Below are 27,197 nucleotides of genomic sequence, written 5' to 3'. Positions count from 1 at the left end.
TCTAGAAACTACCAGTAGACCACTTTCATAATTTAAAGCAATATATGTGGTAAAACTTACAAAAGTTGTTGAAATGTGCAATAATGAATTTTTTTCTCTGCTTAGACTACTTTGCTGTACTGCCCAAGCTCAATAGATTTACAGACATTAGCAGAGTGGAACTCCTCTCCCATTAGCCACCAGTTTGATGTGATCAGTCCATCACACATATGGATATTTGCACATGTGACCCAAGGCCAAGACCCATGGATTATAAGTCTCTCCAGTTTTTTAAAGCAAGAAAACCTTCCAAAACACTGCCCTACAGCTGTGAGCTATGCTTGGATGTTTGCCTACACAAGGCTGCAGTTGTTATCCCCACAAGTTGATATAAAGTAAGTGATTTTCCTAGTGTAAATTTTACAATATACAGGCTGTCAGCCTTCATAACACATGCACTTGAAAAATTCTACAAATTGGAAATCCCATAAACGACATTTCATAATGTACTAGTGTGTTAAGGAGGACAATGAAAGTTATAAAGGATATAGTCATATAATCCTTTCATTCTTTTTGTATAATTTGGTCTTACAAATTATAATTGTTCATTTACTTATCACACTGATGGGTACATACTTTGTGTTCAATGAATGAATGAATGAGGAGAGAGTCTGAAGATAAATATGGATGTGGGTATAGATAAGTTTGTAGATACAGGGTGCGAAGTGAAGGGAAATGAGTTCAGTGAGTTTCTGAGCATAATAGTAAAGAGTTAAGGGTAATTGACAATGTGACAGAGAGCTGACCATTGCTTTATAAACTGCAGATTATAAAGCCTTAAATTGCAAAGAAAATTTGTTTGAAAAAGCATATATACACTTTTTGGTTTTGTTTTTACTGTTTATATATATGTATACATACATGTTAATTATATATTGATACAGATTCTCAGGTATTGTTTATTGGATGCCTTTTTTTTTAATGAAGATTGACACTTGCCACCTTGTATAACATTTATGAATGTATTTAGTCTCCTTTATTTTACCATATTTTAAATGGTAAAATACCCCTCCTACCACCTAAAATACGCCCTCCTACCACCATTCCCTGTATCCACTTTCTGCTCTATTTTTCTTCATCAGACTTAGCACCATTCGACACTTTTATTTCTGTGTTGTATATCTCCCCCAGCACGTATGATGGTGGTGATTTTTTTAAGCAGGTTTTTGTTTTTGTTATTTTACTGCCGTCACAGTGCTTTGAAACTTTTATAAGATACTGAGAAACTATCAATGAATCAATGGCATGGTATGTATTGTTTATCTTAATAGATTATAAGCCTACTGAAGGTGAGGACTAAAACTTAGTATTTTTCCTGTTTTGTTTTGCTCTCAGTCGTTAATCCCAACAGAATTTTCCATTTTGGGGAAGATTTATGGAATTGTTCCAAAATATTTTAGTGGTCTAATCTCTTTCAAGACAGAAATTTGATAGAAGCTTTAAAAATGTAGATATTCTTTGACTCTGCAATTCCAGTTTCAGGAATTTACCCGAGAAAATAATTAAACATGTATTATAATGAAGCATATATTCAAGTGTTTAATATTGTGTATAATAGGGAACAATTACTGTTAGCTTAAATATCCAACAGTGAAAGTGTGGCTCTAAAATAAAAATAATCTCTATGATATAACATATGGTCATCAAAAATGAGGTCATGGAAGTGTATTTATTTACATGAAGGATGTTTCAACATATATGTTAAGTATAAAGAGCAAGTATAAAACAAATGAAATAATATTATTCAGTTTTTATAAGCTAAAAGAGATATATTATACCTTTATACATGTGTCTGAATTGAAGATGTGTAGAAGAATATATGGAGAAGGCAATGGCACCCCACTCCAGTACTCTTGCCTGGAAAATCCCATGGTCAGAGGAGCCTGGTGGGCTGCAGTCCATGGGGTTGCAAAGTATCAGACATGACCAAGCGACTTCACTTTCACTTTTAACTTTCATGCATTGGAGAAGGAAATGGCAACCCACTCCAGTGTTCTTGCCTGGAGAATCCCAGGGACGGGGGAGCCTGGTGGACTGCCGTCTATGGGGTCGCGCAGAGTCGGACACGACTGAAGTGACTTAGCAGCAGCAGCAGCAGCAGAAGAATCAGATCAGATCAGATCAGATCAGTCGCTCAGTCGTGTCTGACTCTTTGCGACCCCATGAATCACAGCACGCCAGGCCTCCCTGTCCATCACCAGCTCCCGGAGTTCACTCAGACTCACATCCATCGAGTCAGTGATGCCATCCAGCCATCTGATCCTCTGTCGTCCCCTTCTCCTCTTGCCCCCAATCCCTCCCAGCATCAGAGTCTTTTCCTTTTTTTTTTTTTTTTTTTAATTTTATTTTATTTTTAAACTTTACATAATTGTATTAGTTTTGCCAAATATCAAAATGAATCCGCCACAGGTATACATGTGTTCCCCATCCTGAACCCTCCTCCCTCCTCCCTCCCCATACCATCCCTCTGGGTCGTCCCAGTGCACTAGCCCCAAGCATCCAGTATCGTGCATCGAACCTGGACTGGCAACTCGTTTCTTACATGATATTTTACATGGTTCAATGCCATTCTCCCAAATCTTCCCACCCTCTCCCTCTCCCACAGAGTCCATAAGACTGTTCTATACATCAGTGTCTCTTTTGCTGTCTCGTACACCGGGTTATTGTTACCTTTTCCAATGAGTCAACTCTTCGCATGAGGTGGCCAAAGTACTGGAGTTGCAGCTTTAGCATCATTCCTTCCAAAGAAATCCCAGGGCCGATCTCCTTCAGAATGGACTGGTTGGATCTCCTTGCAGTCGAAGGGACTCTCAAGAGTCTTCTCCAACACCACAGTTCAAAATCATCAATTCTTCGGCGCTCAGCCTTCTTCACAGTCCAACTCTTGCACCAATACATGACCACAGGAAAAACCATAGCCTTGACTAGACGGACCTTTGTTGGCAAAGTAATGTCTCTGCTTTTGAATATGCTATCTAGGTTGGTCATAACTTTCCTTCCAAGGAGTAAACGTCTTTTAATTTCATAGCTGCAGTCACCATCTGTAGTGATTTTGGAGCCCAGAAAAATAAAGTCTGACACTGTGGACACTGTTTCCACTGTTTCCCCATCTATTTCCCATGAAGTGATGGGACCGGATGCCATGATCTTCATTTTCTGAATGTTGAGCTTTAAGCCAACTTTTTCACTCTCCACTTTCACATAAGGGTGGTGTCATCTGCATATCTGAGGTTATTGATATTTCTCCCGGTAATCTTGATTCCAGCTTGTGTTTCTTCCAGTCCAGCGTTTCTCATGATGTACTATGCATATAAGTTAAATAAACAGGGTGACAATACACAGCCTTGATGAACTCCTTTTCCTATTTGGAACCAGTCTGTTGTTCCATGTTCAGTTCTAACTGTTGCTTCCTGACCTGCATACAAATTTCTCAAGAGGCAGATCAGGTGGTCTGGTATTCCCATATCTTTCAGAATTTTCCACAGTTTATTTTGATCCACACAGTCAAAGGCTTTGGCATGGTCAATAAAGCAGAAATAGATGCCTTTCTCGAACTCTCTTGCTTTTTCCATGATCCAGCAGATGTTGGCAATTTGATCTCTGGTTCCTCTGCCTTTTCTAAAACCAGCTTGAACATCAGGAAGTTCACGGTTCACATAGTGCTGAAGCCTGGCTTGGAGAATTTTGAGCATTACTTTACTAGCATGTGAGATGAGTGCAATTGTGCGGTAGTTTGAGCATTCTTTGACATTGCCTTTCTTTGGGATTGGAATGAAAACTGACCTTTTCCAGTCCTGTGGCCACTGCTGAGTTTTCCAAATTTGCTGGCATATTGAGTGCAGCACTTTCACAGCATCATCTTTCAGGATTTGGAATAGCTCAACTGGAATTCCATCACCTCCACTAGCTTTGTTCATAGTGATGCTTTCTAAGGCCCACTTAACTTCACATTCCAGGATATCTGGCTCTAGGTCAGTGATCACACCATCGTGATTATCTGGGTCATGAAGATCTTTTTTGTACAGTTCTTCTGTGTATTCTTGCCATCTCTTCTTAATATCTTCTGCTTCTGTTAGGTCCATACCATTTCTGTCCTTTATCAAGCCCATCTTTGCATGAAATGTTCCTTTGGTATCTCTGATTTTCTTGAAGAGATCCCTAGTCTTTCCCATTCTGTTGTTTTTTTCTGTCCTTTATCAAGCCCATCTTTGCATGAAATGTTCCTTTGGTATCTCTGATTTTCTTGAAGAGATCCCTAGTCTTTCCCATTCTGTTGTTTTCCTCTATTTCTTTGCATTGATCGCTGAAGAAGGCTTTCTTATCTCTTCTGGGTATTCTTTGGAACTCTGCATTCAGATGTTTATACCTTTCCTTTTCTCCTTTGCTTTTCGCTTCTCTTCTTTTCACAGCTATTTGTAAGGCCTCCCCAGACAGCCATTTTGCTTTTTTGCATTTCTTTTCCATGGTGATGGTCTTGATCCCTGTCTCCTGTACAGTGTCACAAACCTCCATCCATAGTTCATCAGGCACTCTATCTATCAGATCTAGTCCCTTAAATCTATTTCTCACTTCCACTGTATAATCATAAGGGATTTGATTTAGGTCATACCTGAATGGTCTAGTGGTTTTCCCTACTTTCTTCAATTTAAGTCTGAATTTGGCAATAAGGAGTTCATGGTCTGAGCCACAGTCAGCTCCTGGTCTTGTTTTTGCTGACTAAATAGAGCTTCTCCATCTTCGGCTGCAAAGAATATAATCAATCTGATTTCAGTGTTGACCATCTGGTGATGTCCACGTATAGAGTCTTCTCTTGTGTTGTTGGAAGAGGGTGTTTGCTATGACCAGTGCATTTTCTTGGCAAAACTCTATTAGTCTTTGCCCTGCTTCATTCCGTATTCCAAGGCCAAATTTGCCTGTTACTCCAGGTGTTTCTTGACTTCCTACTTTTACATTCCAGTCCCCTATAATGAAAAGGACATCAGCTTATTTTGGTGTGGGATTAATGGTGATTTTCATTTTGTTTTCACTTTTTTTCCTCTGCATTGAGTATATATAATAAGTTATCAAATGTGACCTGATAAAATATTAACTGTACCCACAGAAATAATAGATTATGTTAAAATGATCCTATAATGTTTTAACTTTCAATCTTGTATTTTACTCATTATATCTTATTCCACAGGGATTCAGTAGTAGTAATAAATACTTTATGCTAATCATCTCCCCTAAATTGGTAGAAATTTAGCTTTAGTTGGACTTCCCTGGTAACTTAGATGGTAAAGAATCTGCCTGCAACGCAGGAGACCCGAGTTCGATCCCTGGGCCGGGAAGATCCCCTGGAGAAGGGAATGGCCACCCACTCCAGATTCTTGCCCGGAGAACTCCATGGACAGAGGAGCTTTTGTTTAAAAGAAACTTTTAAAAACACATGTTATTTACATCTACCTGTTTTTCTTCTTTTTCTCAGTAGCCCCATCAATGCTAAGAAAGTAAATACTACCACAAGCAGTGACTCATACATTGGCCTGTGGAGAAACTACCTGCTTCTTTGCTGCAGTGCAGCGACCTCCGCAGCATCCTCAACATCTGCGGGTTCTGTGAGGTGTTCTCCGCCTGAGACGCTGGCGTCCACCCCTGATAGTGGCTACAGCATTGATTCTAAAGTAAGTTGTTTAGTTCTGTCATTGAACCCAAATGACAGCATAAAAGGAATGTTTTAAAATTTCTTTTTAAGGACAATAAAGTAACTCTATTGAAAAGTGCACTAGTTACATGGACTAATACTGAAAATGGTTCAAGAAATCCCTATTACTATTGCGTGGGCCCAAAAGTTCCTTCAGGTTTTCCATAGGAGCGTATGAAACCCAAACAAACTTTTTGGCCAATCCAGTATTTTAATGGATGCTTAGTTGGAACCAATAATATATAACGTTTTCTTTTAGAATTTCCCTAAATTATGTAGTGGGACAAAAACTTGATAAGAACAGTGATATGGTCTCCATGATATGAAATAAAATATTATCAGATGGTTGAAGGAAATTGACAAAACTTAATACTGGGTGTTTAACTTTAACACTGATGATTCTTTTAGAAGTAGTTTTTTTGTTTTTACTTATTTTTACAGGTCAAAAGAAATAAGCTAAGGGAGGGAGTCAGCCTGTATTACACGATAGTGAGTGTCTGTAAGAAATTCAGAGGCCTGCAAATCCCACTTCTGTTAACAAATTTGTAGTCAGCAAATTCACAGTGACCCTTTAAGATTATGTGCGTTAGAGGTGAATTCTGAAGCACCGTTCATTCTAAAATGTCGTTATTCCCTTGTCTGTGACCAAATATTGCTGAAATGTCATTATTTATTTGAATGTACTATCATTAGTGGCTATTACAAATATAATATCTTTTTTTTCAGATTATTGGCATCCCATCCCCTTCATCCTTGTTTAAGCACATAGTTCCAATGATGCGCTCTGAGAGCATGGAAATCACTGAATCCCTTGTTCTAGGTCTTGGCAGGACCAACCCAGGAGCATTTAGGTAATTATCTTTATATGTTTCTGTATGTAGTAGAATAGTAAATGTGGCTACTTTTTGAGAAGGCAAGGTAGCATACTTATCCAGATAGTTTCATATCAATCCTGACTTTTACCAGCTAGCTAGCCATTTAACATTTAGCAGGTCCTTTAATTTATCTGCACCTTTATTTTCTAATTTTGCTTAACATTTACCCTATTTTCTTCAAAGAATGATTATGAAAATCATATATTATACATAAACATGTTCTAGAGATTATCAAATGCCATGTAAAAGTACAATATTTTCCTTCCTGTCTTACATAGTGATTCTGTTGCTTAAAAATAGTTTTTCTCCTTCTTGTTCAAGAGAGTGACTATTTTTAAAAGAATTATTTATATACATATTTTATATCATTCTTGATGTTTTTCACAATCATAAAGCAAATTCTTCGTTTTTGCCTGAGTTTCTTCTTTGTTATTGCTGACTAGATCCTGAATTTTAAAAAAATATTTATTTATTTACGGCTGTGCTGGGTCTTTCTTGCTTTGTGCAAGTTTTCTCTAGTTGCAGTGAGCGTGGGCTGCTCTTTGCCTAGTGTCGGCTTCTAACTGCCATGGCTTCTCTCGTTGAGGAGCACAAGCTCTAGCATGTGCAGGCTTCATTGCTGCAGAACGTGGGCTCAGCAGTTGCAGCATGCAGGTTCTAGAGTGCTCACGGTTCAGTAGTTTTGGAGCATGGGCTCAGTTGCTCCATGGCATGTGGAATCTTCCTCGACCAGGGATCGAACCTGTGTCTTCTGCATTGGCAGGCAGATTCTTATCCACCGTGCCACCAGGGAAGTTCTGGATCCTGAATTTTTTCTTTTGAGGTTGTCCTCTATTGATATGGTGTAATGGTTGATGTTTTGTCTCCAAGGTAACATATACAACAGAGAATAGGTTAATAAATCATATCTGTAGGTCTGGATAGCATTCATTATAAATGAAGTGTTGGAAGATTATTTTAGGACAAGCAGATATACTGTTGTGCTAATAGAAAACAATGAGGTACAAAAATTATCTCAGTTTCACAAATCCACATAAATAGAAACAATTCTGAAGCAGATACTTTGAATGTCTGCAGTAGTTTCTATAGACAATGAAATTGCAGATGGATTTTATTTTCTTCTTTTTTTTTGTATTTTCCCAATTTTCTACAGTGAGTACATTTACAATTTAAAATCAGAATATAAGCAAAAAAAGATTATTTTCATGAAGTTCATACCTTTTGATTGATAATTTCATTTGTAAGGACTAATCCTATTGAGATAATTAGAATTGAAGTCAAAGATTAATACATAAAGGTGTTCACTGGACATTATTTAATAGATAAAATTTAAGAGTCAGTAATAACTGAAAATGGTTAGGAAAATTACCATATTCAACCCAATACTAGAGTATTACAAATTAAATAATGGCATGTGGAAGTGCTTATACTAGTGTTAATTAAAGATAAAAGGATACTATCTTATGTATGTTAGAGTTTCAACTATGTAAACTGTATATGGGTTGTAAATGATTGAACAGGTATTTATCTCTACAAATTAGAATAAGTGGCCTATGCCATTTTTCCTGTTTTTCACATATTCTACAGAGTGTGTGTGTTATTTCACAATCAAAACAAAACAGAGACTTCCTGGCGTTCCAGTGGTTAGGACTGCATGCTTTCACTGCCAAGGACCCAGGTTTGATCCCTGGTCAGGGAACTATGATTCCGTAAAGCCATGTAGTATGACCAAAAAACAAAAAACATACACACAATAAAAACTGTGTTTAAAACAGTAAGATTAGGGTTAACGTTTGTCAGGTTATATCATTATATTAATATTTACATATTTCTACAGGTCAGATTGTATGTTTGGCTATTAATTGAAAGAATGTATATTATTTTTCTTGTAGGGAACTAATAGAGGAATTACATCCCATAATTAAAGAAGCGCTTGAACGAAGGCCAGAGGTAAACTGTATTTTTATATCATTAAATATTTATTTGGCAAACACTGAAAATTGGCTTCTATATTCTATATAGTAAAACAAAACTTAGAAATTCAGAAGTAAATAAGTCTAGTGCCATTTTCAACATTTTTAAAACATGTGGAAACCACTACCATCCCCACTCCCCAGGAGGTCTTACTCAGAAACCCATTCTGTAATACAGATGTTAAATTTTCTCTACCTGAAGTTAGGGTGGTCAGAGTCTAGATCAGAGTCCACTGATCTCTGTAAACGATCAGATAGTTATTTTCATCTTTGTAGGTCATCCTGTCTCTGTTGCAGCGGCTCAGTTTTGCTGCCTAGATGGCTAAATAGGTGGGTGTGGCTCTATTACAGTTACAGGCAGCAATGAGCTGGATATGGCCTGAGGGCTGTATTCTGCCAACCCCAGGTCTAGAACCCCACATCTACACGTCAGGTTCTGAGCTACGTTTAGAAATCACAGTTCTTGTGGAACAGATGATGTATAATCTATAATTACAACAATGTATTATGCACACAAATCAAGTAACAGGTAAAGGGTTATATGAGCTACAGAGAAGAAAGCCTTTGGTTCTGCCTGTGGAGTAAGAGAAAGGTTTTTAGTTGAGGTAGTGACGTTTGAGGTGAATTTCTGAAGCATATTTCCCCAGTAGACAAGCAAGGGAAAGACATTCTAGGTATAGGGAACAGCGTTTGCAAACTTTACTTTTAAAAAATGTGGACATTGCACGTTTTTCTTTGTAATTGTTATGGGGAAAGTGATGGGATGTGAGGCTGGAAAGCAAGAAAGGAACTATCACGTGAAAGGATAAAGCCCCTGATTTCAGCTTTAGCCAATAGACCAGTGGTCCCCATATGGCAGTAGAATCTGAGAATTAGCCAGACAGCTTGCAAAAATTATAGATTCCCGGGCCTAGCCTATTCAATGAGAATCCCTGGAGTAGAGCCCAGAAATCTATTTTCTTAAGCACCTTAGATGAGTCTGATGTAGAACACTGAATTAGAATGCTATTAACAATGGCAATCCTCTGAGGAATTTTAACAAGAGAGGAAGATGACAGTAGCTACTTTGTATGGGGACCTTATGACAGCATCTGTAATTCTTCACTTCCTTTTTTTCTAATTCAGCCCTGTGGAGTAGTGATAATTCTCCATTTTGTAATTGATTAGATTTTTGCTTCAAAAATAATATGTTGGTTACAGTGCAAGTAGAATTGGAAATAAAATTAAGTGGCAGTATGTATACTAATCAATTTCAGGACAAAAAGTCATCATAGCAAGGGAATAGATATGCACAGTGATGTGTCTGAATGTGCGCTATTTTGAGAGCATTAGACTCACAGTCTTTCTATGAACACAGAATGAAAGCAAATCAACTGAAACTGCAGAAATCCTCAAGCACTGTTAAGAAACCATTTCATTCAGTATGAATTGCAGCAAACTTGTTAAGAGCTCAAAGAAGCAGTAAATTTAACGAACTGGTTATCCACAACTGGCCTGTTTTAGAAGGCAGAAAACTGGGTTGTAGACAAGAAAGTGAAAGACTAATTCTTATTAGTCTCTATTACATCATGAATGAAATGATGAGCTCAAGAAGAAAGTGATACAGGAGATTTATTATATCTTACCATTATATTGGTTCCTGTTAGAAGCAGAATCAAGTTGAGATGTTACGACTATTATTCTAGGCATTAATACTTTGGCCTTAGTAGGACAAACATATTTATTCACACCATAATGATCAAAGGGATTTCTTTTTGCTTGTATTTTTGTGTGTCAGAATTAACTGATAAGTGAAAAATCATGGTATGAGTGAAATCTGTGGGGTTTCTTTAGTCCCCTTTGTAATGTTTTCCCTCTCCTTCTGTCATATTATTTTTTTTTTTCTGTCATATTATTGGGAGCATCTTAGGGATTCTTTATCATCCAAAGGGAATAGTTTACTGTTTCAGTTCCTCTAAAGTTGTCAGATTAGCAAATCTGACCTAAAGGTAACCATAAAGTAATTATGGACTTAACTCTATTTCTCCCTTCATAAGTTTATTACTATATAAAATGTCATTTGATTTTATTTGTCTTGTTAATTTCAAATTAATCTACACATACCTTTTTGATGTAATAGCCCCTAGACTGTCTGACATCTACCTTTCAGAAGCAAACTAACAAGCCTCCAAACTCGTAAGGCATTCCCAGTATTCCTTCTAAGTTACACCAGCAAATTTTCTGTCAACTTACTTAAAGGACTTTTAATTAGTATCTTTGTTATCTTTGGAATAGAATATGAAACGGCGCAGGCGTCGAGATATTTTACGAGTACAACTGGTACGAATATTTGAACTGCTGGCAGATGCTGGTGTCATTAGTCACAGGTAGGTATTGGATTTTGATTTTTAAAACTTGTAATTTATTAGAGAGCATATTTTTTTTCCTCAGAAAATATATAAAAACCGAAAAGTACCTTTATAACAACAAAAAATCTGCACCACTATAAATATTATTTACTAAAGATGTATCTAATACATTAGCCCATGGCTAAAAAATATATTGAAGAACTACCACTTGTACAGATTGCTTCAGGCAAAGGTTGAGTGGAATGTCCTTGTGATTTTAATATTTCTTGAGATCTAGTAATCTAGGCAGTAAACAGCAAGCTTTTTTTTTCCAGGGATGGGTGTCTGTTTTAACTATGTCTTACCATATTCAAGATCTGTTTTTTCTAGAGTTGTAAAAATCATGTTATTTAAAGGCTACATGAAAGTTTAGCCTTTCATGTAGGCTAAAAAACTGCAAATTTACTTCAATCAACTGTTAATCTATTGTGCTTAGAGCAATTATGAAATCCAAAAACATAATTTCTATTTCCATCCTTTACAAATAAAAAACATAAAACCTAAAATTATTGTTGACCCTAAGGCCAGGGCCTTGAGGAAAATTCCATCAGCTTTATGTAGGGAAATAACTGTTTCCCTAGAAACATAATGGTGTTGCCTGACCATTGAAGGAGGGAAAAAATGACTCTGACCATTTCCAGAAAAGATCCTGAGGAAAAAAATATTAATAAGCAAGTATAGTGTTTATTGTTACTTTACCATTTATCCTGATCATTTATTTCTGAGTGCACCTAACACCTTTGATATCGAATGTTTTTCACAAGTGCTTTCAAAATATAGCTTTAATCAAAGAGAATCTAAACCATTGATTTACTATTATAGTAAATGAAAAGCAAATGAAAGAAAAAAGAAGCATCATTCTTTTTTTTTTTCCTTTGTTGCTTCACAAAAATAAAACAATGGAAGTTAGCCAAAATGAATTTGACACTTGCTGAACCTGATGCAAAAAATTAACCTAAAATACATCTAAATATTTTTTCTTTTTTTATTGCTTTTATTGTAATGTTAATAATGCAGTTGCATGTTTTATTTTTGGATTTGTCTTTTTTTTTTTTGCCCCAAGAGAAATCAAGATAAAGTGAACACTATTATGGACATTTTTTTTTTCCTCGCTTAAGGAAAAAAAGATGAATTCTGAAATGGCCAGGAGGCAGGGCTCTTCAGTTTGTTCAATCAGTTGATCCTCTGTGCCCGGTGCATAGTAGGTACTCAGTTATTCTGAGTCAGCTTACAATCTACCATGTTAGTTTCCCAGCCACTGTGAAGTGTTGACCCAGAGTTTAAAAACACTCACTTAAGGAATAAAGGAGAGTTTCATCATGAATACATTCAACATATTTTTATAGTCATAGACCGATATTTTTAATATGCTGTACAATCACTGTGGTTCCTTACTCTTATTTTCATGGCTTTAGGATGTTTATAAAAAAAACTATTTGCAGCTATTGAAAGAGCATTTTTACTTTTGGAATCATAAACTTTAGAGGTATTTTCAAATAAATATAACAAGGAAAAGTTAACTAAATTACTATTGGTAAAACACTCTCAAGTACCTACTGGTCACATACTTAATAACTGATGGAACAAGACTGGAATCCAGGATTTGGGACTCTTTCACCAGTGACCTCCTTGCAGTCAGTGGACTCTAGGCCCAGAACCCTGGCCTCAAAGAGAATCTTCCTGTAGAGATTCTTGAAGAAACTTCCAAGGTCTAAAATAGAAGATTAAAAAACCAACAGTCTTACTTGAATTATCTTAAATTTTTGTATCCCCAGTAATAGCAGTAATTTTTGCTGAGAATAGGTACCTGATGGGTATTTGATTGATTATGCTAAAGGCATAATATGTTTATGTAGGACAACTGTGTAAATGTACACAATTAGTCTTTCTTCTTTCTACCTTCTAAACTGATCCTTCCTGTTCCCGTTGTGTCTCCTTATAATTTTATTTTGAAAAGCCATATATTTTGATGGAGAGAATAATGTTGACTTAAATTATAATTTAAAATCATGTTTTCCTTAACATGAATTTTCTTCCACATTTTCAGTGCAAGTGGTGGCCTTGATACTGAAACACATTTCCTCAACAACACTTTATTGGAATACGTAGATTTAACTAGACAACTCCTGGAAGCAGAAAATGAAAAAGATTCTGACACACTGAAGGATATACGATGCCATTTTAGTGCCTTAGTGGCGAATATCATTCAGAATGTTCCAGGTATGACTTTTAGTTCCTCAAACCCATAAATGAATATTAAGAGACTATCATAATTTTTCTCCCCCTGAGGAATGGTGATCTAAGTTGACAAGCAACTTGTAAACATTTGAAAAATATGTCAGGGTAACTTTTGGAACTTGAGAGGTAAATGATGCTCTGTAGAGGAAAAGAGCATGGTTTCCTCTACATTGTCTGATCTGAAGCTCACTAATGTAAAGATATGATTTAATCCATTACTCAACACTTGTCTACAACTTCTACTTTGGTTCATTATGATACTGTTGAGTTTCTTCAACAAGGATTGCTGCAGAGAGCTTGTAGAATAGATTTTTTTTTTTTAAGTGGAAAGATTCCTTGGAGATCACCTAAGAAAGAAAGAAAGTGAAAGTGAAGTCTTCAGTTGTGTCCAACTCTTTGCGACCCTGTGGACTGTAGCCCACCAGGCTCCTCTGTCCATGTGATTCTCCAGGCAAAGAATACTGGAGTGGGTTGCCATTTCCTTCTCAAGGGGATCTTCCCAACCCAGGGATCAACCCAGGGATCAAACCCGGGTCTCCCGCATTACAGGCAGACGCTTTATCCTCTGAGCCACCAGGGAAGGGTTATCACCTAAAGGGAGATCACCTAAACCAGCAGCAAAAGGCAGCAGAGTGGGTTTTAACTCCAGACCTCACACTTTACTGCAAGTAGATCAGCTCCCTTGTTGTCTTGATCAATATATCAAGATTCCATGTAATGATTGTTGTATAGCTGAAAACAGTATATATAGTCCAAAGCCCTTTCTTACTGGTTAATCATGATCCAGAAGTATGTTGTGTTAATGTTTTGGCCAAGGTTAACACGTAGCCAGCAACAACCCAGGGAGAAGCAGGGTCCTGATGCTCAGCTCTGTCAGCCTTCAGTAGCATTGTGACTGCCATGCACTTCTACTTGGCAAGATGCTGTATTTCACATAACACTGCATCTCACTTAACATGATAATGTACACTGCAGCTCTGTTCCTGTGATATGCATATATGTAAATAATTTCTGTTACTGTGGAGGTTGGGAGTAGGTTAAAATGAAAACTTTTGCTTTCTTTTTATATAATATTATGTATCCAGTAACAATCCTGGTGGCTCAGACGGCAAAGAATTTGCCTGCAATGCGGGAGACCTGAGTTCAATCCCTGGATCAGGAAGATCCCCTGGAGAAGGGAACGACAACCCACTCCAGTATTCTTGCCTGGAGAATCCCATGGACAGAGGAGCCTGGTGGGCTACAGTCCATGGGGTTGCAAAGAGTCAGACACGACTGAGTGACTAACATCACCACCATCCAATAACAAATAAATTGACGTGCATATTAAGGGAAGAAGAAATGGAAATAATTTTTTCCACCTATTTTTTATTTACAGTGCACCAGAGAAGAAGCATTTTTCCTCAACAGAGCCTTCGTCACAGTCTGTTTATGCTGTTCAGTCACTGGGCAGGTCCTTTTAGCATCATGTTTACACCCTTGGACAGATACAGTGATAGAAATATGCAAATTAACAGACATCAGTACTGTGCACTGAAGGTATTTACCTAAAAATCTGACTTCTTTTTTCTTAGGTTAAGAGTGGAGTTAAAATTTTTTTCTCTCTCAGTGCCTGGTGTTATAAAAAGGATCAGGATTTCTTCAGAGTACCTAAGAGTACTAGAATATATATTTGCCTGCTGTATTCAAACACTTATACAGGAAGTTTATTTAAATGCATAAAATATAATGTAGAAATATTCCAGAATCTATGAAAACTGGAAGCCATATTCTTAAAGAATTGAGGACTGCCTCAAAAAAATACTTATTTTTTTTCTTACTTAAGTACTTTCTCTTGATCTTTTTTTCCCCTTCACCTCCAGTACTGTTCAAACTGCATGTCTAATGTAGTATCATGATATTTATGTACTGCTCATGGTAAATCTCTTCATTTCAAAAGTTACTATTATGCTTTTCTTTATAAACAAAAAAATCAAAGATATTGTGGCTACATAAGCATGAGTAAAATATCCTGCCTCTTCTCATTAAGCAATCAACATGTAACCTCTGAAATGTTTTAAATGTAATTCTAATATTATTGTTTGAAGGCTATGTCTGCTGTACTCTGTTGTGGCCCTGTTGCAGATAATGTAGGACTTTCATCAGATGGCTATTTGTACAAATGGTTGGATAACATTTTGGACTCTCTGGACAAAAAGGTAATTATGACAGTTCCCTTAAAATTCTGTAGTAAATTACCACTGCGTTGCACTATTTGGGGGGCTTCCCAGGTGGCACTAGGGGTAAATTATCTGCCTGTCAGTGCAGAAGATGCAAGAGATGCAGGTTCCATCTCTGGGTTGGGAAGACCCCTTGGAGTAGGAGATGGCAACCCACTCCAGTATTCTTGCCTAGGAAATTTCATAAACAGAGGAGCCTGGGCGCCTACTGTTCATGTGGTCTTAGAGAGTTGGATATGACTGAGCGCACACACACACACATTGCATCATTTAGAGTTATTGTATGGCTCACTGAATATGTCTTTTTGAAATAAGATAGGTTAGAATTATGGGTCCAAAACATATTAGGTAAAACCAAATAGCATACCATAAACTAAGAGATTTCTAATTCTTATTTAGTTCTCATTTAAATAATTTTAATTTCCCTCTTAGAGGATTAATATAGTAGTGTGTATTTATCTCACAAACGGTTTTAAATCAGTAAAAGAATATAATTGTGGAATACTTTAAGCTCCATGTAAGAAATATGCTATTTGCTCTGTTTAACTTCTTTGGTGACTCTCCAGTTAATCACTTTTCCCCCCTTATTACTTATACCATACAAACACAGACTTCACAATTTAAAATAAGACTTACATTTCTTCCCCCTGGAAGAAATGTATTTTGTATTGGGCTATCAAAAACAACAATAAATTTTGACAAAAATAGCTGGGGAGGTTAATCACTCATTTTCCTAAAAGCACTTAATCACTGTTCCTATTCATCAGCCACCTCCATGGCTCTGCTGGAAAATTGAATTGTACGACTAAGAGTCTTATATAAAAAGCAGGAGACCACGTTTAATTTCTCTGTGCTGGTTTTTCTGCTGGTTGAATAAAATCAGAAAGAGTTGAACTAAAGGAGACTTGAGTTTTGTGATGAAATACAATAAATATATGCACTGTATTATTTTAATTGAAATTAAGAGGAGTAGATAAATAATACATCCCTTTCTCTGTCCTGGGCAATTCTGTGGCCTTTACTTAGGTTCATCAGTTGGGCTGTGAGGCAGTTACATTACTGCTGGAGCTGAACCCGGATCAGAGCAACCTGATGTATTGGGCGGTGGATCGCTGTTACACTGGTTCCAAGAGAGTGGCAGCCGGTTGTTTCAAAGCCATAGCCAATGTTTTCCAGAACAGGTACTCTAGCTTTTGCTATCTTTCATTATTTAGCATCTCTTAAAAAACAGAATGTGTCTTTTTGAGCTCAGCGATATTAATAAACCAATATTTTCTTACCTTAAACTCGAACAAAATCTAACCAAATGGTGATAATGATTACCATGCACCTGTTGTTACCTATTGCCTTTAAAAAAAAAAAAAACAGTCACCTCATAGGCTTAGCCTCTGCATGCCTGCATCCTTCCCTTTATATCATATCATGTTTATTAACTGGTGTGAAAGCCTCTAAACATTGTTTATCTAACATGGGAAATTTGTCCCTAGGGATTATCAGTGTGACACAGTGATGCTCCTCAATCTGATACTGTTTAAAGCCGCTGATTCTTCTCGAAGTATCTATGAAGTTGCTATGCAACTTTTACAGGTTTGTAAACAAACGTTAATTAAAATATATTTTTACTCGGGACTTAACGAAGCACAGCAATCTGTTCTTGCCTTGAAAGTATGCTAATGTTCATCTTTATTTTTAATAGTGATGTATGGTATGATTCCTAATTATCATTAGAAACAGAAGACTAAGATAATATGGGTCATTTAAGTCTACAAATAATGCAAAGTTTTGAGTGTATTGTAGAGGATTGTGTGTGATAACCCCCACAGTCACCTGTGTGTGTGCCTCTGTGTGTCTGAGTACTTGGAAAAGTTGAGTGGTTAGAGCCTCTGTGTGCCTTCACCTGTTTCTGTTGAGCAAATGAGAATAATGTGAGTCAGTTTGTTTTGGAGAATCAAGTGAAAAGTAATTAGCTCTTTTATGATAACCTTTTGTGAGTTTTCTTTATTAGACTGAGATGAATAACTTAGACATTTCACTTGGATATGTGGTTATATCCATTGATGGTAGGATGTGGTTCTTCATTCTTAACCAAAGGTTAAGAATGGGATTCAAGGAGATGCACATTTTCCCAAAGGGTTTGAAGTGGTTCTGAGGGATCATCTTAAGAATTATACCCTAGTGTCTTTATTAGTTAAGAAGAAGGTTGAGGGATGTAGCTCTTTGTATAGTATAATATCAAAAGAATTTTTTGCTTGTATTTTATATTTAATCCATGATTAAGCAAAATAGGTTTGAAGATTTTTTTTCACATATGCATATTTTTATATAGTCATAATTTTGAATTGGAAAAGTGATAAATCTTCTTCAAATAATTGTATGTTAAGTTGCAGAAGTTATTTTCAAACTATGTTACTGGCATTCAACACAAGGAATGTTAAAGTCTTGTAAAGAATTACAGAGCTTATCAAGATGGGACTGTGCCGGGGTCCAGCCCCGGCTGATCCAGGGTATTTGAAGGGTAGATGGCGTCGGCGACTATTTAAATATTCATCAAAGATATAAAGAGTAATAGAATGAGGATAGCTCAGTAGGAAAATTCAGTGGAGAAAAGAGGCTGAGTAGCTTGGTTTACGTGGGAGACCAATAAAACTTTAAGACAAGAAGCTTGCACCACTTACGTAGGCCGCAGGCGTCCTTCCGTTCTCCCGAAGGAGAGGAGACACTGAGGCCTGCCCGGTCGGATCTTAGAAGCCCAGGCATAATTAGTAAGCATGGCAGGTTCCGCACTCCAAATGGAGACTCAGCCAGAGTTTGAGAGAGAGAGAGACATGGGGAGACCAGTATTTCGAGGAACTGATCCCAATTCTTTATTTTCCAGAGTCTGTTTTTATACACTGAGATGTTATACAAAAGTCACGCGGGGACAGCAGTCCTGACTTTTATTAAAGTCAGGTGCTTCACACAAATGTATACAGAGGTCTTAGGGGTGTTACATCATCTTCTGGCCAGGGGGGCCTGCTGACAATTTATGACCCTCTCCTTGTGACAGCGGTCAGTCAACCAGAATACTTTTTTCTCCAAGGGTGATTATTCTTAAAACAGATGCCACCCAAATAAAGTTACATTCCTATAGGGTGAGGTTGTAGTGGGTTTTAGTTAAGGAAAGAATTTACTTGGCCTAAGGTCTAATGTGATTTATATCAAAGGTTAATACTTATTTCTTCTATATATTCATTAATGTGTGTAAGGGCAGGGGATGTGGAGTCTTAGCAACAAACATTGGCTCAACAAATGAAAAACCCTTCACCAATACAATTTCTAATCAGCCCACTATACTTATACTAATGGTTTTCTAACTTTTCTAAGGAACCTGTTTTTAGAAGGTTTAAAGCATCTCGTGCCTCTCACGGTTGGGAGGCTGTGAGCAATCACATGTGGCCGGACAAGCCTGTCAGGCAGGCTAGAGAACCTTCAGAGGAGTTTGTAGGTTGAAACACTCCTATCACGCCCAGGAATTATTATTAACTGGAGCTCTAAGTTAACTCCTTCTCCGAAAGAAGTGGTGGGGGACAGCCCCCCGTAAAGTCAGAGGTGTAGGGGAGAGCACAAAGTAGTAAAGTAGGCAGACTTTGGTTATGGGGGTAGATGCTCGAGAATTTCCAGGGGGACTCCTGAGGCTCGATTCTGCCTTTGCGTATGTCAAGCCTCCTTCCTCATGACCTTTGCCATGGGCGGAGTGCCTCACGCCGGCCCCCAACAGGACTGGTACTTTTTTTTTTCCCTAAGTGCTAGAAAGAAAGATAAATTGATCCTTATAACCCTCTGTTCTAGTATTCATTTGGAATTACAAAGAACAAGAATTAGAGACCTTTTGCAAACATTTCTGGGAATTAGAGATTAGCATCCAAGAAACTTTACAATGTATACAACTCTATAGCTTTTAAACTATAATGTTTCTTGGGAGAACATTTTATGTTTTTAATTATAGCTGAAATTTAGAGGACCCACAAAAGCTTACATGGATGGGTTACATTCCTGTAGATCCTGGAACCGAAGATGTTTCGCTATGCTCACAAGCTGGAGGTCCAGAGAACGGACGGCGTCCTCAGCCAGCTGGCCCCTCTGCCGCATCTGTATTCCGTGTCTTACTATCAGCTGTCCGAAGAGTTAGCAAGGGCGTATCCCGAGCTAACTCTCGCCATATTCTCAGGTATGATTGTTCAACTGGCTAGTAGTTTTTTTTTTCAGCAACCATTTTGAAAAAACTACTTTTAGGAAATGTAAATCTATGAAATTTGAGGTTGAATTAAAACAAAACCTGTCTTTATATAGGAGAGGTTTTTTTCCTTTAATATGAACTCTTTAATACTGATCTACCATGATACGGAGATTGCTTATTAAAGATCTCTAAAGGGATTCTAACCTTGACCTCTCTTCTCCACCTCACACTAGCCAAAATAAAACAAAGTAGGAGGGGGCTTCTGGAGAAGGCAATGGCACCCCACTCTAGTACTCTTGCCTGTAAAATCCCATGGATGGAGGAGCCTGGTAGGCTGCAGTCCATGGGGTCGCTAAGAGTCGGACACAACTGAGCGACTTCACTTTGACTTTTCACTTTCATGTATTGGAGAAGGAAATGGCAACCCACCTCAGTGTTCTTGCCTGGAGAATCCCAGGGACGGGGGAGCCTGGTGGGCTGCCGTCTATGGGGTCGCACAGAGTCCGACATGACTGAAGCGACTTAGCAGCAGTAGGAGAGGCTTCACAGGCAATTTGAAAATATTCCTTTAGTAGACATAAAACTTCCTGAATCTTCTAGTGTGTAGTTTATCTTGTATATTGGTCTATTTTTAATAATATAAATGGGCAGGGATAAGGGTACAGGTTTCTTTCCGTAAGTAAGACCTCTAATCATAGGAGAACATACTGCACTGCCTTAAGCAGAACTACAGCTAGGGACCCACCTTGCTTCCTGGTCCAGTTTCCTTTCCTTGGGTCCAAAAAACATTCCTGCCTTGAGTTTCTAAAGCATGGGCTGTGTGTCAAGCAAGATGTCCTATATGTATATATATGGGTTTCCCAGGACTCAGATTTAAGGTAATTAGGGAGCTCATCCAGCTTGAGCCTTTCTGGTCGATGAACACACTATTGCAGATGCCTCCATAGTGCTTATAAATCCTTTAACTGAAAAGTTTTATTAGTTATAATACAAAAGACTCTTAGCTAGTTTTTCTCTTCTTCATCTTCAGTAAGATCCTGTTCTAATCTTAGTGCTGCAAATGCACCAGAATTGTTATGCAGGAGATACCAGGGCTCTGAACCTTTCATTCAGGTTCAAGGCACAGAGGCCTCCGCCTTCTTGGCCCATCTTTCCACAGTGCCTATTTTAGCAGTGGAGATAGTTTGAGTCCCACCCCTAATTGATCTGATTGGGGGAAAAAACAACTTAAATTCTCCTAACATTCAGTGTTTAAAGCAGCACACGTGTTAGGTTTGCACCGGTAAATAGCAGCAATCACGCTTCTTCCTTCTTCCCAACTTCCGCAGTCCCGACATCCCTTTCAGGATGGACGTGGATGGTCATCAGTGCAAAGTAGTAACCACATACGTGCTAAGTCACTTCAGTTGTGTCTGACTCTTTGCAGCCCTACAGAGCCCACCAGGCTCCTCTGTCCATGAAATTTTCTAGGCAAGAATACTGGAGTGGGTTGCCATGTCCTTCTCCAGGGGATCTTCCCTGACTCAGGGATAAAAACTGAGTCTCTTAAGTCTCCTGCCTTGGCAGGTGAGTTCTTTACCACTAGCGTCACCTGGGAAGCAGATAAGTAACCGCTGTCTCCACTAATTTTGCTGCTAGGCTTTTCTCGGAGGCTCCTGGGCTTTTCCTGGTGGCTTTAGCACAGAAGAGAGGAGTCCCTGGTATCTCAGAGGTCATGGAATTGGTCAGGATGGCAGTGGGTGCTGGCATGGCCTTGGCTCCCATACACACGTAAAATCCCTCAGCCAGGATCTCTTCATTCAGAGATCCAGGTCTCATATTTCATACTTGTGGTAATAATATTGACCTGTTAACAGAAGGGATTCTTTTAGACGGTAACGATGATCCTATATGCAAGGCAGCAAAAGAGACACAGATGTAAAGGACAGACTTTTGGACTCTGTGGGAGAAGGCGAGGGTGGGATGATTTGAGAGAATAGCATTGAAACATGTATATTACTGTATGTAAAATAGATGACCAGTGCAAGTTCAACGCTTGAAGCAGGGCACTCAAAGCCAGTGCTCTGGGACAACCCAGAGGGATGGGGTGGGGAGGGAGGTGGGAGGGGGGTTCAGGATGGGGGGACACATGTGATGATTCATGTCAATATATGGCAAAAAACACCACAATATTGTAATTATTCTCCAATTAAAATAAACTAATTACTTTAAAAAAAGAAAGGGTTCTTCTAAAAAGTTGGAATTGAGCATAAATGTGTGCAAGGCACTGGACTGAGCAGATTGTTGGCACTGTGTTGAGTTTGTGCAAACTGAGCCTGAACTGAAAGTATCCACTTGGACCATCTGTTCTCTCTGTACACTGAAAATCAAACCTCTTCCCCTCGCCCTAGTTGGTTCTTACTCTGTCTGACCTTCAGATGCCCACGCTGGCCTTCTAAAGCAGTGCCATGGCACTTGAAAGACCTGCCACATTTCACTCTAAAGGGTTTGAACTGCCAATTCTCGTCATTTTCTAAAGAACCATTTCAAAGTGAAATTGTTATATTGTCTGTCCTGCGTGTGTCAGAGTTGGGTTTTTGTGGAGGTGCAGAGCAGGCAACACTGTAAGTTGCTCTGAGATCCTTGTTCCGAAGTACATTCTTGGTTATCTGTACTTCTGTAGCTGGTGTGATGCTGTTAATTATACGTATGGCACATCCCCAAATGTTAATAAAGGACTCAAAGAGGTTTTGTACATAAAAAAAAAAAAAAAAAAAAAAACCTCCGTGACACAACTACTTTTGTTACCTTCTGAGAGAATAATAAGGTGAGGATCAAAGGTTGATAGTTGGTCCTAGGTCAATCTGTGTATATGTGGTAGAACTGGAATTCAGACCCAGACCCAGGCAAAAGGGGGCTTGAGGAAAGAGAAGGTTTTTACTTAAAGTGATTTATGGAGAGTAAACAGTATATAAAAACTCATAGGCTTTGGAATCAACCTTGTATTTGAATCCTCTGCCACTTGATCATTTTCTGACTTTGCACACGTTACTCGAACTGTCCACCTCACAAAGTTTATCATGAGCACTATATGAGATGAATGTAAAAGTAATAAGCACTTCATAGGAGTCTCCCCTAGATAGAACCTAAACATGTGAGGTTTTTCATGGGTCACTTTAAATTAATCTGTGAATAAAGATTGTCTTTATCTTAGGTTTATTTGTTAAGAAGCACATATTGTAAAATTTCCCACATTAATCATTTTAACTATATAGTTCAGTAGTGTTGTGTATTTATATTGTTGTGAAACAGATCTCTGCAATTTTTCATCCTAGAGAAGTGAAACTTTATACCTACTAAACAGTAAACTCCCCTTTTCCTGAACTTCCCCCAGCCCTGTTAACTACCATTGTGATTTCTATTTCTCTGAACTTGATTATACTGGATCTTATAAAAGTGGAAGCTTACAGTATTTGTGGTTTTATGATTAGCTATTTTCACTTAGCATAATGTCCTCAAAGGTGATCCTTTGATGTTGTAGCAAGTAACAGGATTTCCATTCTTTGTAAAAGTTGCAGAATTTTCTATTATGTGTATGTGTGTGTCAAAACACACATTTTTGTTTGTCCATTTGTCTAGCAATGGACATTTGGATTGGTTCCACTTCTTGGCCAGTGTAAATAGTGCTACTGTGCACTAGGCCTTCAGGACCCTGCTTTCAGTTCATTTGGATATATAGTCAGCAGTGGGATTTCTAACTCATATGGTAGTTCTATTTTTAATTTTTTTGAGGAGCCATTACACTATTTTCATAGCAGTTAACACCAGACTCACCAATAGTGTGCATTTATTTTTCTTAACTACCAGAGATATTTTATATAAAAGTTAAGTCTGTGGTGTATGTTAGCTGTTTCCTTTTCTTTATGATGTCATCAAGGTCAGGTTTATTAAAAGGAGAAACAATGCTCATAATTCTTAAATGTAGTGAATAAAATCTGGCTTGTTATTTTTTCAGAATTAAAAAGTTACATTTAAATTCATTACAAATCAAAGGAAAGCACAGTTACACAGTTGTTCCCTCTTTGACTTGTCCTTAACTACAGAGATAAGCCAGAGAATTCAGACAGCTCACCCTGCTGGGAGACAGGTCATGCTGCACTACCTGTTACCCTGGATGAACAACATCGAGCTGGTGGATTTGAAACCCTTGCCCACAGCAAGGCGACACGATGAAGATGAAGACGATTCCTTAAAAGACCGAGAACTGATGGTGACTAGCAGGCGCTGGTTACGAGGAGAAGGCTGGGGATCCCCGCAAGCTACTGCCATGGTTCTGAATAATCTGATGTACATGACAGCAAAGGTAACAGGTTTTGTATTTGTGGTTCCTGCACAGAATTACCGAGTTAGGAGGAGTAAACAGGTTAGAAATAGACAATGAGATTAGATAATCCAAACAAGTATGTGTTATAAATAAGTTCCTTTCTTTAAAAAAAAAAAAAAGCTTCACATCAGATATAAAATATCTTTTGGGGAATGGAGCTAAAATCATATGTGATTAATGATATTTGTATTTAGATTTGTTGAAAGAAAAGATTATTTCTCTACAGTGTGAAGAAGATTAAAGCTGTCTGTCAAAGCATTATTTTCTAATATTTCACGATGTTATGAGTTTGGTATTGAATAGATGGTTGTTACTGAAGTGCTGCTGAAGTGTGTGCTGTATTTCCTGTATCTAGTATGGTGATGAGCTGGCCTGGTCGGAGGTGGAGAACGTGTGGACCACGCTCGCAGATGGCTGGCCGAAAAACCTGAAAATAATATTGCACTTTTTGATCAGCATTTGTGGAGTAAATAGTGAACCAAGCCTCTTGCCTTACGTATGTGTTCAAGTTCATTCACTTTCATGTATATATGTATAAGTATACTTAGCCAGTGTCTTGTGATGTCAGAATCTGGGCAGCCGTAGAACAGCAGAGGCAAAGCAGGGGCCAGGAGGAGGACAATCAGGAAATAGCACATGGATTCATTGCTATTCATTGCTATTCATTGCTATTCATTGATTCATTTAATAAATATTGCCTGGCTTTACTACAGGTCAAGTGCTCTTCTGTGTTCTGGGCATTATAATCTGATGGATGCTACAGATTTTATTCTTTGAACCTACACCTAATTTATTTAATGAATAAATCACTAGGTTAGTGATGTACAGTCATGGTAAGGGCTACGGAGGAAAACTGCAGAGTCCTGAGAGTGGATAACTTTGGAGCCACCACTGTCTGAGAGGATTCGAGATGATATTGGACAGAAACTAATATGAAAGTGGAGAGATGTTAGTAGTTTTTCCTGTCAGCAGCTGACACTGGGATATTAGAGCATGATGAGAAGTGAGAGCTCAGTACCTATAGAATCATGCCCTAAAGGCTTCTGGAAGCAGGAAAAATCATGATAAGAGATAAACAGTGAATAATGCACAGTCTTTATCTTCTGAAGAAAGAACAGTACTTAAATCTGCTCAAGAGAATACTATGGAACTATCAAGCACAAAGGTTAAACTGACATGCACACAGACATGTGTGTATATGTAGATATAACTGTTAGACACAGGGTAGCATCTCCTTAAAGTATGTTCCACAGAAAACTAGCTCTGCAGAGTGTTGCTCTAAAGGTTCTTCTGGATCCTCCTTGAAATGAACCATTGAGTAGCCTTGCTTTACCCAACATCTCCTGGGTTAACCTGATTACTGAAAGCTTTGTTCTGAAGGCATGTCACAATAATCTGCATTGAGAAGCACTTGGAGAAAGGTGGGTGTGTAGTACAAAACATGATCCCACATTAGCTGTCTGACCACACGTCCTAACAGTCCCCTTCAAGCCCGCTGCCGTTGGGTCATGCTGAACCCTCTGCTGCCCGGCTCTCACTCAGGCATCCCACCCAGGGACCTTGCCATTTGCTTTCCTCTCTCCCCAAACAGTCAGTTGCTCATTTCTGCACATTCTTAAGATGTTTCCTCAAATGGCTGTTCTCACTGATACCTTTGCTGGTCATCTAGTTCAAATCTGCAAATGCCCTGCCCCCACATATACACTCTTCTTTTTCTTGCCCTGTTTCATTGGTTTTCCTAACACTTATCATTGAACTCACTGTATATTTTATTTCTTTGCCTCATTACTTTTGCCTCAGTTAGTCCAGTAGATTCTGAGCTCTTAAGAGCAGGAATCTGAGAATTCCCTGGCAATCCAGTGGTTCAAACTTGGTGCTTTCACTGCCATGGCCTGGGTTCAATCCCTGGTCAGGGAACTAAGATCCTGTAAGACGTGCACTGCAGCAAAAAGAAAAAAAAAAAGAGCAGGAATCTTAATTTAGTTCATTGCCACCTTGTCAGAGCCTAGACTAGTGCCTGACACACAGGAAGTTCCCCTTAATTGGATGAATGAATGACTGAGTTGGGGCTGGCACTAGAAACAGGCATGAAGTTGTAATTCCAAGAAGCCGAGATGAAATTCCTGGGCTTCCCTGGTAGCTCAGATGGTAAAGAATCTGCCTGCAGTGTGGGAGACTCAGGTTCAAGCCTGGGTCAGGAAAATCCCCTGGAGAAGGGCATGGCAATCCACTCCAGTATTCCTGTCTGGAGAATTCCTTGGACAGAGGAGCCTGGTGGGCTACAGTCCATGGGGTCACAAAGAGTTGGACACAACTGAGTGACTAACACTTTCACTTTTCAAGATGAAATTCAGAGAATTGCCATTTGCCAGAAATTTTAAAAGAGCTATTTTTCATGATGATAATAATAATTTCTTAATTATCACTTCTTAAGCACTACTTATTTGGAGGAGGAAATGGCAACCCACTCCATTGTTCTTGCCTGGAGAATCCCATGGACAGAGGAGCCTGGTGGGCTGCTGTCCATGGGGTCACACAGAGTCAGACACAACTGAAGCGACTTAGCAGCAGCAGCAGCAGCAAGCACTACTTATAGGCCAAGTACAAGCACTTCATTTACATTACTTAATTCCTGGAAGAAATCTGTGAGTTTGGTAAGATGACTGCTGTTTTACAATGAATAAAGTAAGGTAGTGAGAAGAGTGACATAGCTCAAAGTCACATAGCTATTTAGGTCTATCTCTGTAGAGCTGGAATTCTAACCCAGAGCTGTTGATGAAAAGTCCAGGAAAGCGTCTTGACAGGCCCTGCAGCTGGAGTGGGAGGTGGGGCTTGAAGACTTGACAGGATTAGAGTCATGAGTATCATCTCAGAGGTCCTGAGTCAGAGCAAAGACACAGAGGCAGAAATGTACCTGATGTGATCAGAGAAGACTGAACTTGAGAACAAAGAATTAGCAAGTACAGCAGGTTGGATAGATCTAGAGCTGTGTGGGAGGTCAACTATCAGAGAACCATTATCAGATTTCTGGTGTGATGTGATAGAGCATATTTTAAAATTTGTCCAGGGGTGATGTAAAACAGAGCTTCTCACACATCTGAATGCAGCGTGAATCAGCTGGGGGGGATCTTGTTTTCATTCTCATTCTGGAGTTGGGGGTGGGGCCAGAGATTCTGTATTTCCCGAAAGCTCCAGATAATAATG

General features: G+C 38.5%; 1 protein-coding gene across 10 annotated transcripts in view; it reads left to right on the top strand.

Annotated features, from left to right (window-relative positions):
• FRYL (FRY like transcription coactivator) overlaps positions 1-27,197 on the top strand; it is a 269,105-nt gene that overhangs the window by 186,446 nt on the left and 55,462 nt on the right. For all 10 annotated transcript variants that reach the window (XM_027544457.1, XM_027544458.1, XM_027544459.1 and 7 more), the window contains 13 exons: positions 106-374; positions 5,507-5,702; positions 6,449-6,573; positions 8,490-8,547; positions 10,845-10,936; positions 13,005-13,177; positions 14,574-14,734; positions 15,283-15,393; positions 16,441-16,595; positions 16,902-17,001; positions 19,453-19,621; positions 23,713-23,972; positions 24,349-24,489. In XM_027544457.1, coding sequence (XP_027400258.1) covers positions 106-374; positions 5,507-5,702; positions 6,449-6,573; positions 8,490-8,547; positions 10,845-10,936; positions 13,005-13,177; positions 14,574-14,734; positions 15,283-15,393; positions 16,441-16,595; positions 16,902-17,001; positions 19,453-19,621; positions 23,713-23,972; positions 24,349-24,489 — 2,010 coding nt within the window. The remainder of the gene's footprint in view (positions 1-105; positions 375-5,506; positions 5,703-6,448; positions 6,574-8,489; positions 8,548-10,844; positions 10,937-13,004; positions 13,178-14,573; positions 14,735-15,282; positions 15,394-16,440; positions 16,596-16,901; positions 17,002-19,452; positions 19,622-23,712; positions 23,973-24,348; positions 24,490-27,197) is intronic.

The sequence above is a fragment of the Bos indicus x Bos taurus genome, chromosome 6 (genome assembly GCF_003369695.1).
Source record: "Bos indicus x Bos taurus breed Angus x Brahman F1 hybrid chromosome 6, Bos_hybrid_MaternalHap_v2.0, whole genome shotgun sequence".
Lineage (NCBI taxonomy): Eukaryota > Metazoa > Chordata > Mammalia > Artiodactyla > Bovidae > Bos > Bos indicus x Bos taurus.
This window is presented reverse-complemented; position numbering and strand designations above follow the sequence as displayed.